Consider the following 12,562-nt stretch of genomic DNA (forward strand, 5'->3'; position numbering starts at 1 on the left):
TAGTAAAGCCTGAGGGCCCAAATTCAAACTTCTCCACACCACAGAAGTCAGTTCCGTGGTGGGTTTGTAATCCTTGTACTGGGGAGAAGGCATGAGAGGTGTCAGAGATAGGAAGTTCCCAGGCACCTGCCAGTCCAACTGAAACAGGGAGCTACAGGTTCAGAGAGAAAGAGAGAGAAAGAGAGAGAGAGAGAGAGAGAGAGAGAGAGAGAGAGAGAGAGAGACCTTGCCTCAAAAAATGGGGGGAGAGGGGCAAGAGTGACTTTCAAACTCTGGCCTACACATGTGTATGCATAGATATAACACATACACGTGCTCGTGCATGCAAGCATCACAAAAATAAATAAAAAGACCAAAACGTTAAAAGCCTTACATATGACATCTAGAAAAACCCACAATGCTTTTCAAACATTTTTGTAAGAAAAAAAATTTAAAAAACAAAACAAAACAAAATCTTTCTAGTACTCTGGCTAAGACACCTGTGAAGGAATTTCTTTACATTTGGGAATAAAGTCTTCAGAGATGGGATCCTCAGGGGCAGACTTACCCAGCACTCAAAAGGTGTTCAGCTGTTACAGAGAGCTTACTGCTCTTGCAGAAGAACCAGATCAGTCCCCAGCACCTACATCAGCCTGCTCACAACTGCCCGAAAGTCCAGCAGCAGGAGACCTGAGCCCACCCATCCTCTAGTCCCCTCCAACACCAGCACACACAGGATACACATACAAGCAAGCAGAAGAAGAAAGACCAAGCAAACACAACTTTGCATTTAAAAGCACGAGTGGAGCCAAGCATTGTGTCACACGCCTTTAATCCCAGCACTCTGGAGGCAGAGGCAAGCAGATTTCTGTGAGTTCAAGGCTAGACAGGTCTACAAATGGAGTTCCAGGACAGCCAGGGTTATATAGAGAAACCCTGTCTCAGAAAACCAAACCAAACCAAACAGACAGACAAAAAAAGTAGGGGGTAGGGAGAGAGAGAAGAAGAAAATTTGAGAGGATTGCTGGATAAATGACACCCAGCAGCTTCATTGGCAACCGTGTCCACCTACCAGGTCTGCAGCCCACAGCAGTTAGCCGGCCCATGGCTTCTCAGTAACAGTGGCCTCAAACACTTCATTTGATTACAACCCTGTATCCCAGCTGCATGAAAGATGGAAACAGAAGATTCTAGCATAGGGCTAGAGAGAGTTAAAGGTCAACCTGGACCTCTTACTGAACTCTGAAGAGCAAAAAGGTAAAAGAAAAGGAAAAAATGGGGTGGTGGTGGGGTAAATGTCTGGGGAAGAGGGTTGTGTGTGGGGGTGTTATTTTATGTGTACAGTGTTTTGTCTGTTTGTGTGCCTGTGCACCATGTACATGCAGGGACCTCAGAATCCAAAAGAGAGCACTGGAGTCTCACTGTGGCTGTGAGCCACCATGTGGACCCTGGGAGTCTGGAAGCCAGGTCCTCTGGCTAACTAGCCATAGGTCTTAACCTCTGAGTCACAGCCCCCGGAAGAATATTTTACAAACAACGCGTCATACTCTAGGTTCGACCCCCAGATAAGAAAAACCAAACAGGTTTCAGGGACCCAACCCTATGTCACTGACTAGGGAAACAGAAGCAGGTGCTGGCAGAAGAGAAGCCTGGCTAGTAACACAGTTGCAAGCTTTGAGCTGTGACTAGGGTGCCTGAAAGAGAAACTTTCATTTACATGTGAGCAGCTCTCATGGATGACGGAAGGAGTGGCTTCGCCTGCCTGAGTCTCAGTTATAAACTAACTAACTAGCTAGCTGTTAGGTTCTGGGAAGAAATATTTAACATCTTCTTACCTCCCAAGAGCTACATATCTGTTCTGGCTCTCCAGAGTTTAAGCCATGGGGAGAATACATGGTCTGGGCTTGGTTCTCCAGAAAGCCAGGAAGCAGGAAAGCATTGTGATGTTTGGCAGAAAACCCTGCAAGAATACACTGGGTACCCAATGGCACAGGATGGCAGAGCCCAGCCATTCCTGAGCCTGGGTGATGGGGAGTGTGTGTGTGTGTGTGTGTGTGTGTGTGTGTGTGTGTGTGTGTGTGTGTGTGAAGGGCGGTGCGGGTGGGGACTCATGATATTATTTTCTCTACTTTGTGTTTATTTGAAATTCTCTTTATTAAAACGCTCAAACAAAGATGAGAGAGAGAGAGAGACAAAGCAAACTGCTGGAACAATAGACTTAGTTGTTTTGTTTGCTTTGTAAGGCGGAGTCTTGCTATAGAGCCCAGACTAGAGTGTTGGGATTACAACTGTAAGCCACTAGGCCTGGCTAGTTTTTTGGGTTCATGAAATGGTTGCATGGGTGAAGGTGCCTGCCTTCAAGCTTGGTGACCTGAGGAACCACACAATGGAAGGAGAGAGCTAACCTCAACTTGTCCTCTGACCTCTCTCCTGCCATGGCACATGCGCACCCCCTTATGTATGCATATAAAGTTAACAGAGATGTTATTTATTTTTTTTTTATTTTAAAGGGGCGAGCACTAGGGTTGGTGCACTAAACACATAAATAAAACTATTTCAGACTCCCACAGACCTAGGGTTCTGAGAACAAATCTCTACTCACTATTCTGTGACCTTGGGTAAGATGTTTCACCCTCTTGCCTCACCATGAAGAGGCACCAAAAATGGAGTCACTGCCAAGCTGCTTGGCTTTGTCTCATCGTCAAAGTCAAGGCCTTGGTCACACACTATCATCCTAGAAGAAGTAATCAAGATGAAGGTCAAAGTCATGCTCTTCTTGGGGACAGATGGTAACCATTTCTACTCAGTGTAAGCCTCCCTGAAATGGGTTGCCTCTACCTGCATCTCCCTGATTAGAGGTCTGCATGGCGACTTGTTGATTTCCTGTCAAAGAGTGAAGTGCCCAACCCCCACTCCGGCTGGAGGCCTTGCGCATTTCTGAAAGTAAGCCTTGCGCATTTCTGAAAGTATCTTCTTCCGAAAGCTGCCACAAGTGGAACTTGGCCCACCCCGTCCCTATGGGGGAGAGCTAGAGCGCGGATGGGATGTTCCCACAGCTCCTGGGACTCGGAAGCCTTCAACAGATGGCAATCAAGACTGCAACTCTTCTGCCGTGGTTAAGGTCACGGGGCAGTGCGTGGGGTGTTGCTTGTCTGCACAGCTGAGGCAATTAGGAGGCGGCTTTAGAAAAGGAAGAAATACAAGGGGGAGATGCACGAAAGATTGCTGGGGCCAGGCTAAGTGATTCTTGGCTGGGGATGTGGCTCAGTTGACAGAGTGCTTGCTAAGAGTGCAGGAAGCCCAGGCTTCCAACCCCAGCGCTGCATACAGCCTTGCATGCTGGTGCATGTCTGTAATCTCAGCTCAGACTCAAGGTCACCCTCAGTGATAAGTTCGGGCCAGCTTGAGTTATATGTGACTCTGACTCAAAAAAAAAATAAATAAACAAATACTAAACAGATAAAGGAAACAGAAAAAAAGCGGAAGGAGGAAGGAGAAAAAGAAGAGGAGGAGAAAGAAGAAGAGGAGGAGGAAGAAGACGGGGAAGAGCAGGAGGAGGAAGAGGAAGAAGAGGAAGAGGAGGAGGAGGAGAAGGAGGAGGAGGAGACCAAACAAGCAGGTTGGTGGTGGTGCAGGTCTTTAATCCTAGTACTTGGAAGGGGGAGACAGAGGCAGCCAGATCTCTTTGAGTCCGAGGCCAACCTGGTCTGCATAGTAAGTTCCAGGACAGCCAGGGCTACACAAAGAAACCCTGTCTTGAAAAACCAAAAACCAAAATAAGCCAACAACAACAAAACAAAACAATACCACCAACCAAGCCAGCAAGCCACAATTCCAATTCCTAGGGCGGTCTGTCCTAACGGAAACCTCTCTCGCCCTCCCCCAGCTCGTATGAAGTCACTGTTTCTTTTTTCACTAACTTATCCATGCATCCGGGCGCCTGTGCTGTTACAGTGTGTGTGTGGAAGTCAGAGAGCAACATGCAAGAATCAGGCCTCTCCCCCGACTTAGTGAAACTCAGCTGAGGGTTGGCAGCAAGTGCCCTAAATAGCCCAGGTTTGTTTCAATGTTTTAATTTTATGATACACATAAAATGTTGGGTATAAGAGGGCATGGAATCCTGTAGGGCTGAAGTTACAGATGGCTGTGAGCCACCACATGCATGCTGGGAATTGAACCCAGGTCCGAGGTTACAGTTTTTATATAAAAGATATTTTTTCCCTTTGCAAGAAAACAAGGTGGATATTGTGCTGGGTGTGGTGGCTCACGCCTGTAATCCCAGCACTTTGAGAAGCTGAAACAGGAGGTTTTCTTAGAGGGGAAAAGTTTGGGCTGTATCATGAGTTCTAGACCAACCTAAGCTATATAGTGCTGAGACTCTGCCTTTAGGACTTAAAGTGTTCTATCACACCAGGAGCCTAGCTCATATGAATTTGGGGTACTAAAACAGAAAACGAGTATTTCCATACAAATTCCTGATGACTTCACACCCACATTCTAAAGTCTAATTAGATTAATTCCTCGGGGCATCTGTGTATTCTTGGTAGGGTGCAATTTTTCAGTGTCAAAATAAAACCTTTCTTACGTGTGGGTGGAGCTGTGAGTGATGCTTGCAGGGAAACACGAATCAGGGCTGAGCTAGATAGAAGTTGGGGATGCCGGACTGAAGCCTTAGTCCTTTTCATAGCTCACCAAGGCCATGTGTGAGATCCAGAGAGCCCCACACTGAGCCCAGGCAAATGTCTCAGAGCATGCTTGAGATCACGCTCTCCTTAGCCCAAAAACAGTGAGCGCACACATTCCTTCTGAACTAATTTACAAACTGCAGGATGTGAGCTGACTGCAGGGTCACTGGCCTGCCTGGGCGCTGATTTTTCTTCATTTCTGCTAACCAGAAGGGCTAGGTGCAAAGACTGACTGAATTTGTGCTGGTGGCCTTGCTGTGCTCATCCCAAACAGAAACTGCTAAAGGCCAGGGCACCGAGGAAGGATTGTGAGGAAGGATTGTGAATGGCCGTTAAGTTTCTGCTCCCAATTAGAAGTCAAAGGCAGCAGAGCTCACACCTCTCCCAGAAACTGTTAACCCTCACTACTTCCAGTTGGAAAAGAATCAGTATTGCCTAGTTCAATGCCTTAACACATTATAAAGTGCCCTAATGTAACTCCCAGAGCTCCCAGGCCCAAGTGCCATGACCCCCAGAAAAGAAATTGCTTTTCAAAGACAATGCTCATATGTGCGCATATGTGTGTTTATGCACATGTGGTGGGAGTGGGAGCATGCACCAAATTACGTGTATAAGGGATGAAAGAGAAACGTAGCCAGACTGTGTTCATTTGGGTACAAAAGAGCACAGAAGGAGGTGACAGTCTCTCTATCGCCTGCTAACTTTTACTGGGAATCTCAAACTGTTGGAAAAGAGTCTATGTTTACAGTATCTAAGAATATATGCATATACAAAACACTTCATATTATATATACATATATGTTAATAACTATATGTATAATATATACATTACACACACACACACATACATCTAGCTCAAGGTCTTACATATGCTAAACTGGTTTTATTACACTCTTGCTACAAAAGTTTTTCTAACTTCCTGACATTTTATAGTTTTCCAAAGCTCACCTAGATTGCAAATGCACCAACGAGCTATACCCCAGCTCTGTTCTGATGAATCTCTTGTAGAGACATAAATGTCCCCTGAGATTTTGATGTCCCAGGCTAGCATGTGCTGTCAGGAAGGTAAGTGCCATTCTCCAGCCTGTAGGAGGAGCTCACAGCAGCGAGGCTTGGGGCATTTGAACTTAGCAGTTGTTCAACGTTATGGAGTTACAGAAATGATTTATTATAACCCAGTTACAGGAAGATTGCTGAAATTTGTAATGAACGGATTTCCCCTTTTCTCTTTTGGCCACACTGGAGGTGAACCTAGGGTCTGCTGCGTGCTGCTAGGCAAGCAACCTATCCTGGAGCCCGGGTTTCAGCACTAACCCAGTCAAGTCAAAAACCAACCGCTGTTTAAGGAGGCAGAGGCAGAGACAGAGACAGGAGGATCTCTGTGAGTTAGAGGCCAGCCTGTTCACAGGGTGAGCTTCATGTCAGCTAGGGTTACAGTTAGACCATGTCTCAAACAAAACATACATAAATAAATAAATAATAAAAAATAAAATTTAAACCTGCCATTTAGACTTTGTCTTTCTCTTACCCCAGTACCAGGGGCAGAACCCAGGCTTCATGTGAGCTACGTACGCAAGCTCTCTACCACTGAGCTATGGCCCCATCCCTCTCTGTGTTCTAGATTTTTGACATCGACTCACTCTAAGTTGCTTAGACAGGCCTTGAACATTCAGGCCTTCTGTCTTGACCTCCCACTAGCTGGGATTACAAACCTGAGCCAGCAGGGCTGGTTTTATTACACTCTTGATACAAAAGTTTTTCTAACTTCCTGACATTTTACAGTTTTCCAGTGCTCACCTAGATTGCAAATGCTTTCTGCCTTAAAGGGGTTTTTAGAAGAAAAGAGTGTCACTCCTTACCAAGCAGGATGTGGCTTAAGAGTAGGCTTTTTTACCTAGAACAAGTGTTCGAAACCAGAAGTTTTTTTTTTTTTTTTAGGGCCTTACTTTCACTAAAGTCCTAAGACTTCACAAAGTCTGTTAGGATTGGCGAAGGTCATGAATGCTGTGGCCACCTGCCGCCAACCACTCAAGGCCACCCGAACCCCATCCATCGCATCTAGAAGTATCATTCTGCCAAGTGAGGCTTTTAGCGACCCGTCATTAGCTCATTACTACAGCGAGGTTCCAAAGCCACCATGTAAGGAAAACCCTCAATCAGGGCCTTGGCCTGCCCGCCAGGACACTGCACATCTCCAAGCTTCTGACCACTAGACACAGATGGAAACAGGGCTTCTTCAGCTCTGATTTCCTTCATCCCCTAGGCTGCCTTGCTCTCCTTCCTTCCTTCCTTTCCGGAAAACTGTTTTAGACAGTTGATAGCCTTAAAACCCAAGTTTTGCACTAATTTTTCTTGATAGTGTTATAACATGCTCACCTGTTCCCTCCATTAAACTCTAAGCTACCCAGAGGCAAAGGCCTGTACTCAGCAGGCCTTAAAAACAAAACAAAAAGTAAAAATTAGGCCGCCCTGTTTTTTCATTGCCATATATTTCATACACAGTTATGGCAGGCTGATTTGCTATTGGCCATAAGCAAACCCGTAAATTTATCAAGTAAGCTAAATCCAGATACTTCATATCACTCACCATTTAAAATACTTCCCAACATTCTCTTCTCTTCACCTCTGGTGCTAGGTTCAGTGCCTCATCTAGGTCCAGGCCAGGCAAGTCTTTTTACCTGAGTCACATCCTCGGTAGCTTTCTGTTTTGCTTTTTTTTTTTTTTTTTTTTTCAGACAAGGTCTTGCCATGTAGTTCCTGCTGATCTGGGACTCACTATGTATTCCAGGCTGGATGCAAACTCACGGCAATCCTCCTGCCTCAGCCTCTCCAGTGTTTTGGATTACAGGTGTGAGCCGGCAGGGCAGGCTCCTGTGTTAACTTCCTGTCTTCCATTCCCAGAAGATGCAGGAAGGGCAGACTTGGCTTCAGCTCTTTCGCCCAGCTACCTGCCTTCTGGATCGCCAGCTACAACATTCGCCAATATGGCTACAAAATACCCACCTCCTCAAGTCACCTAAGAACCAAGTATTTTCTACCTTCCCAGTTACGTCCTGCTGCTTGAACAAGTGCACAGATTTCCATTCTGTCGCTGACCTTGACTTCTAATGTGCCCCCACCCTAGGTGAGAAAATAAAAACGATCAACTAACCAAACAACACACCCCCAAATCAGAAAAGAAAATAGCACTCATAGGCAAGCAGCTTTGCCTAATGTGGGTGTGTACAAGTTGCTTCAAACTATGTGTTATATTTATTTTCTAAACGGGCATTTGCACCAGTCACCTGACATTTTGACAGCCGAATGAATGGAAATCCCTTCGACAGAGGATATTGATGAAATGAGTTATCTTGGGAACCAGTGCTCCCAGGATTTTAGTATTAACAGAAGCTGCTGTAGTCTAAGAAATGGTTATGTAAAAACAATCAAAGCAAAAGAAAACAATTTAAGGAGAATGCACTGCATTTCCCTAATTGCCCTAACCTTATTTTGACATGACATTTCTTGGCCTCATCTTGGATGGCAACACCACCCCACACTTTCCCCTCCACACCCTTCGCAAATGAAATTCAGAAAGGTAGTCAGCGGGCACTTAGGAGTTTATCACTGAGGACTGATCTCCGGCACATTTCTGCGCAGTAACCGCGGTTTCGTCGCCACCTTTACCCAGGCCATTGCACCGCCAGCCTGAACCCAGCCTTTCCCCGGTGCTCGAGTCCAGAGGAAGGCAGGGCAACAGGCCCTGCCCCTCGGCCAACAGCCTCCCTTTCCCGGAGATGCCCTGAGAGCTGCCCTGGCGTCCTCTGCTCGCCCTCGATGGGACCGTTTCCAGACACAAGCTGCTCACTAACCCACCTGCACCCCCAAACGAAGGATCCCCGCGAGGTCATCCCCTCTTGAAACCATTTCGTTTGTTCTGGGCAGCAGGACAGAACCAGGTCCCCGGCAGCCGTCCCTTCGTGGTATCCTATGATCTCCCCTACTGCTGTCCCCCTGCGGACCAAACACCGCAGCCCCCCTCAAATTCAGAATCTGAGCTGTCCCCAAGATTATAAGTGCGCCCCAACCGCCTCGAGGCTAAACTCCTCACTTCCAGAGAGAAGACCTTACCCCCTCGCTCCCGGCACCCGCAAACCGGAGACCCAAAACCTTGCGCCTGCCAAGCCGCCCCGCCCCCGGGAGTAGCGCGGGATCCGCCCGCACCTCCGAGCCTGTGGATCGGCCCCAGAGCTCCGGCCAGGGGCGCGCGCAATTACGCAGCCCGGCACAGCGCGGGCCCCACGCCCCCGGGGAACGCCCGCGGGTTGCCGCTCCGGGAGCCAGAACCTAGCTCCGCGCCGCCCCGAGGCCGCCGGGGCCACTCGATCCGCGTTCCCTCTGCTGGGCGACGACGCACGCCGAGGCCCCTCGTTGCGCCTCCCGCCCAGGCCGCCCGCGGCCCGGCCCCTCACTCACCCAGAGCTCAGTGCCCCAGCTCATGGTGCAGGGACCGGGAAGGGGCCCCCGACCCCCTTCGCCGGCGATCGCTGCGGTCCTCCGGACCCTGAGAATGCGGAAAGCCCGCCGCTTCCTCCGGCTCGCGCCTCTAGCCCCGGCTCGCCACCTCTCGTCGCTCCGCGCGGAGCAAAATGGCCCGAGGAAGCAGCAGAAGCGAGCGCCGCAGCGCGCCCTCCCCGCACCAGAGCCGAGGGGCGGGGTGGGGCGGGACAAGAGGCGGGACGGGGCGGGACCGGACTGACAGCTCGTGCATACCGTCCCGCCCCCAGGCTCCCTTTGGCGCGGTTGCCTGGGGGGTCTGGAAGGACGCGAACCCCTGGGGACTTGTCCAGGTCATTGTTATTCGGCAGCCAGCGCACCCAACTCTCTTGGGACCGGTGCTCTCTGTCTTCAGACTGGGTGGCCGGTGATCACGTCGCTCTATTGCTGTCTACCTTCTACCCACCGCGCCCACCGCTGTTTTGCATTTCAGAACTTTTGCCTGGTGTCCACCGACGCCCACCTTAGAAGCTCCCGGAGTGGCTTCTCCCACCATCCAGACACTGAGGAGGCCCAAGGTGCTCAGCAGCGTGCGTGGGAGTGGGGCCTGGAACCGTGACGCCAGTGCACAGTGTACACAGGACGTTGAGAACAGCAATCCAGCAGATCCAGGAACCAGAGAAGGAACTCGGGAATGTATGCCCCAAAGAATTATAATTTGTGCCTTTCCCTACCTGTTCGGCCAGGAATCTCGGCAATAAAGTTCTGTTGCACCGATGAAGGGACAGCAGTATCTCTGAAGGGCCCACAGAGACTTTGGAGGGTTCAAATCCAGCCAATGCACTCTTTGGCTGGGTGGTCTTGGATGGACTTCACCTCTATCTGGGAGGAGAGCCCAGCTGCCGAAAGAAGGCAGTGTCTACCAGTCCCCGGCCTAGCGGTGTGAACCGAGGGACATGAACCAGCCAGTGGGTAGCTGACGAAGAATGGTAACCATCTCAGAATCCTTCGTGTCCTATTTCCACAACCTTTCTTCTCTGAATACTGGAACCACTCCTCCAGAGTCTTGACTCTCTTCTAAACGCGTTTCTCCACTCCCTGCTTCTGAACCTGTTCATCTTTTTCCGCGTGGGAGTTAATTCTCTTTAAAGGGTGAATTTCAGCCCAGTGTGTGCTGTCCCATACTTGGAGTTTGGCACTCCCGAGGCAGAGGCAGGAACACTGCTGCAAGTTCAAGGCCAACCTGAGCCACATAGTAAGTACCAAGCAGGCTGAGGTGGACCTCAAAAGGAAAGCTTAACTAAGATAAAAACAACAATGGTGCAGTAAGGGTGCAGAGGCAGGTGGATCTCTATGAGTCAAAGGCCCAGCTACAGGTCACCAGCTACATAGTGAGACCCTGTCTTAGAAAAAAGAAATAGGGCTGGAGAGATGGCTCAGCCGTTAAAGGCTAAGCTCACAACCAAAAATATAAGAAAAAAGAAATAAGCACAAAATAATTTGTTTAAAAAAGAAAAAGGAAAGAAAGAAAAAGGAAGGAGGGGCGGAGCTCAGGACCCTTTCCTTAAGCCTTAGGACCTCCTACTTCCTTTGCTGGGTAGCTACATTACAACCATCAAAACTATTTTTGGTCTGTCTTTTGTCAGTTTCAAGCTACAGGCCCCCATCCTTCACGTCTGTTTTAAATATTTTGCTCCCACATTTACCAGGTCTGAGCACTCTTTACTCCCTAGACTGCTGGGAATGTGGGAGTCAGGATGGCCAGCCACCTCCCTGCCGGGGCAGATTTATGGCTAGGGTGAGTTGGAGGGCTTGGAAATGTAAACAATGTTAGCAATGTCACTGGGTAAGTCTGCATTCTGTCTGCATGTGTATCAGTGAAGCACACCCATGGCTGGTGTCCTTGGAGGTCAGAGACGTGTTGGAGCCCCTGGAACTGAACTGCAGATGGTTGTGAGCTACCCATGGAGAGGCAAACCCATGCTCTTAGCCACACTTAGCCATCTCCCCAGGTCCCACAATGCCACTGGGTTTTATTTGCTCCAAACTGGGAATGGCCATACTAGGGAGACCTGCGTGCTGGCATTCTCGTCACCCATGCCTCTCTCCCTGCTCGTTTGTCGTTTCCTCTCCCGTCCACAAAATGATCTAATCTTGACTTTGGAAAACTAGAATGCTACTTGCAAAACATAGGCTAGCCGGGAGGTAAAGTGACCTGTGCCCTAAAGAAAAAGTGGAAGGAAGGAGGAGAGAACGATGCCTGAAGAGGAAACGTTTTACACATTAGTTGCGGAACCTCTGGAAGCCACAGTGGACTGCAGGAGCTGGGCTAACTGAGCACACTTAACGTATCTTTCACTTGGGTGAACCTGGAAGGCAACTCTAAGAGGCTTAGAGTGAGAAGGCTCAGAAAAGTGAAAGACAGATAAAGTATCGATTCTCTAGCTGGGAGGTTCTCACCCTGGCAGATGCTGGCTCAGCACAGCTGCACGTCTACTCCACCGAGTCACTAAGCTGTGGTCCTCGCCTTTGAATGGTCTCATGGCATGGAAGATGCTAACTCTAAAAGCAGGCATCTGGACAGACACCGCACAGGCCACTCCTGCACAGGCTTCTGGCTGCTTAGTTTGTTCTTTCCTTCTTCCCCCCTCCCCTCGGAGACAGGGTTTCACTGTGTAACACCCCTAGCTGTTCTGGAACTCCCTTTGTAGACCAGGCTGGCCTCAAACTCACAGAGATCCGCTTGCCTATACCTCCCGAGTGGTGGTGGGATTGAAGGCTCATGCTGCGACCTTGTAAAGCTTAGTCTGTTTATATATTTCGTTGTGTGTATATGAGTGTGTGTTGGCATTTATGTACAGCACTTATGTGGAGGCCAGAGGACAACTTGTGGGAGTCAGTTTTCTCCCTCTACAGCATGAGTTCCAGGGGTTGAATTTGTCATCAGGCTCCATGGCAAGTGCCTTTACTGTGCAGCCCAGAACTTTGGCGGGTGACCCTCTGGCCTCAGTCAGCATTTCTGAGTAGTTAGAGGCAAATCTATCAGGGTTTTGGTCTGTTCTAAACCTGATTAGGATTAATGAACATTGACTTGGGTTTGTAGGTATGGTGGCAGATGGGAGGGTTTCTGGGGCAGACTGGGGGACGGCTGGGGTCCTGGTGTTCCGTCCTTACTAAGTGTGTGGCTTCTGGTCACTTACACCATCTGCACTTCAGATATGCAGAGCTCGGTGCAGCCAGCTGCAGAGCTTCCCTTCTCCAAACCTCAGTTTCCTCTCTTACAATAGAACAGTGACCTCACAGCTTCTTCAGATGTAGAAAATATCTGCAAAGCGCTTAGCACAGAGGGCACAGATACGGGTTTCCTTCTCTCTGTGCCACAGCAAGGAAGTAATGTCTTCCAAACTGCTGTTACAGCTGGA

General features: G+C 49.0%; 1 protein-coding gene across 21 annotated transcripts in view; it reads right to left on the bottom strand.

Annotated features, from left to right (window-relative positions):
- The window catches only part of Fnbp1 (formin binding protein 1), a 119,957-nt gene that overhangs the window by 106,009 nt on the left and 1,386 nt on the right, over positions 1-12,562 (bottom strand). For 7 of the 21 annotated variants that reach the window (XM_063283064.1, XM_063283061.1, XM_063283069.1 and 4 more), the window contains exon 1: positions 9,120-9,352. The exons of 1 other annotated variant lie outside the window; for it this stretch is intronic. In XM_063283064.1, the coding sequence (XP_063139134.1) occupies positions 9,120-9,143 (24 nt within the window). In that variant the 5' untranslated portion in view covers positions 9,144-9,352. Of the gene's footprint in view, positions 1-9,119; positions 9,358-12,562 lie in introns of those variants that run through there. 13 more of the 21 variants (NM_001393677.1, NM_001393682.1, NM_001393681.1 and 10 more) reach the window with 5 other exon arrangements.

The sequence above is a fragment of the Rattus norvegicus genome, chromosome 3 (assembly GCF_036323735.1).
Source record: "Rattus norvegicus strain BN/NHsdMcwi chromosome 3, GRCr8, whole genome shotgun sequence".
Lineage (NCBI taxonomy): Eukaryota > Metazoa > Chordata > Mammalia > Rodentia > Muridae > Rattus > Rattus norvegicus.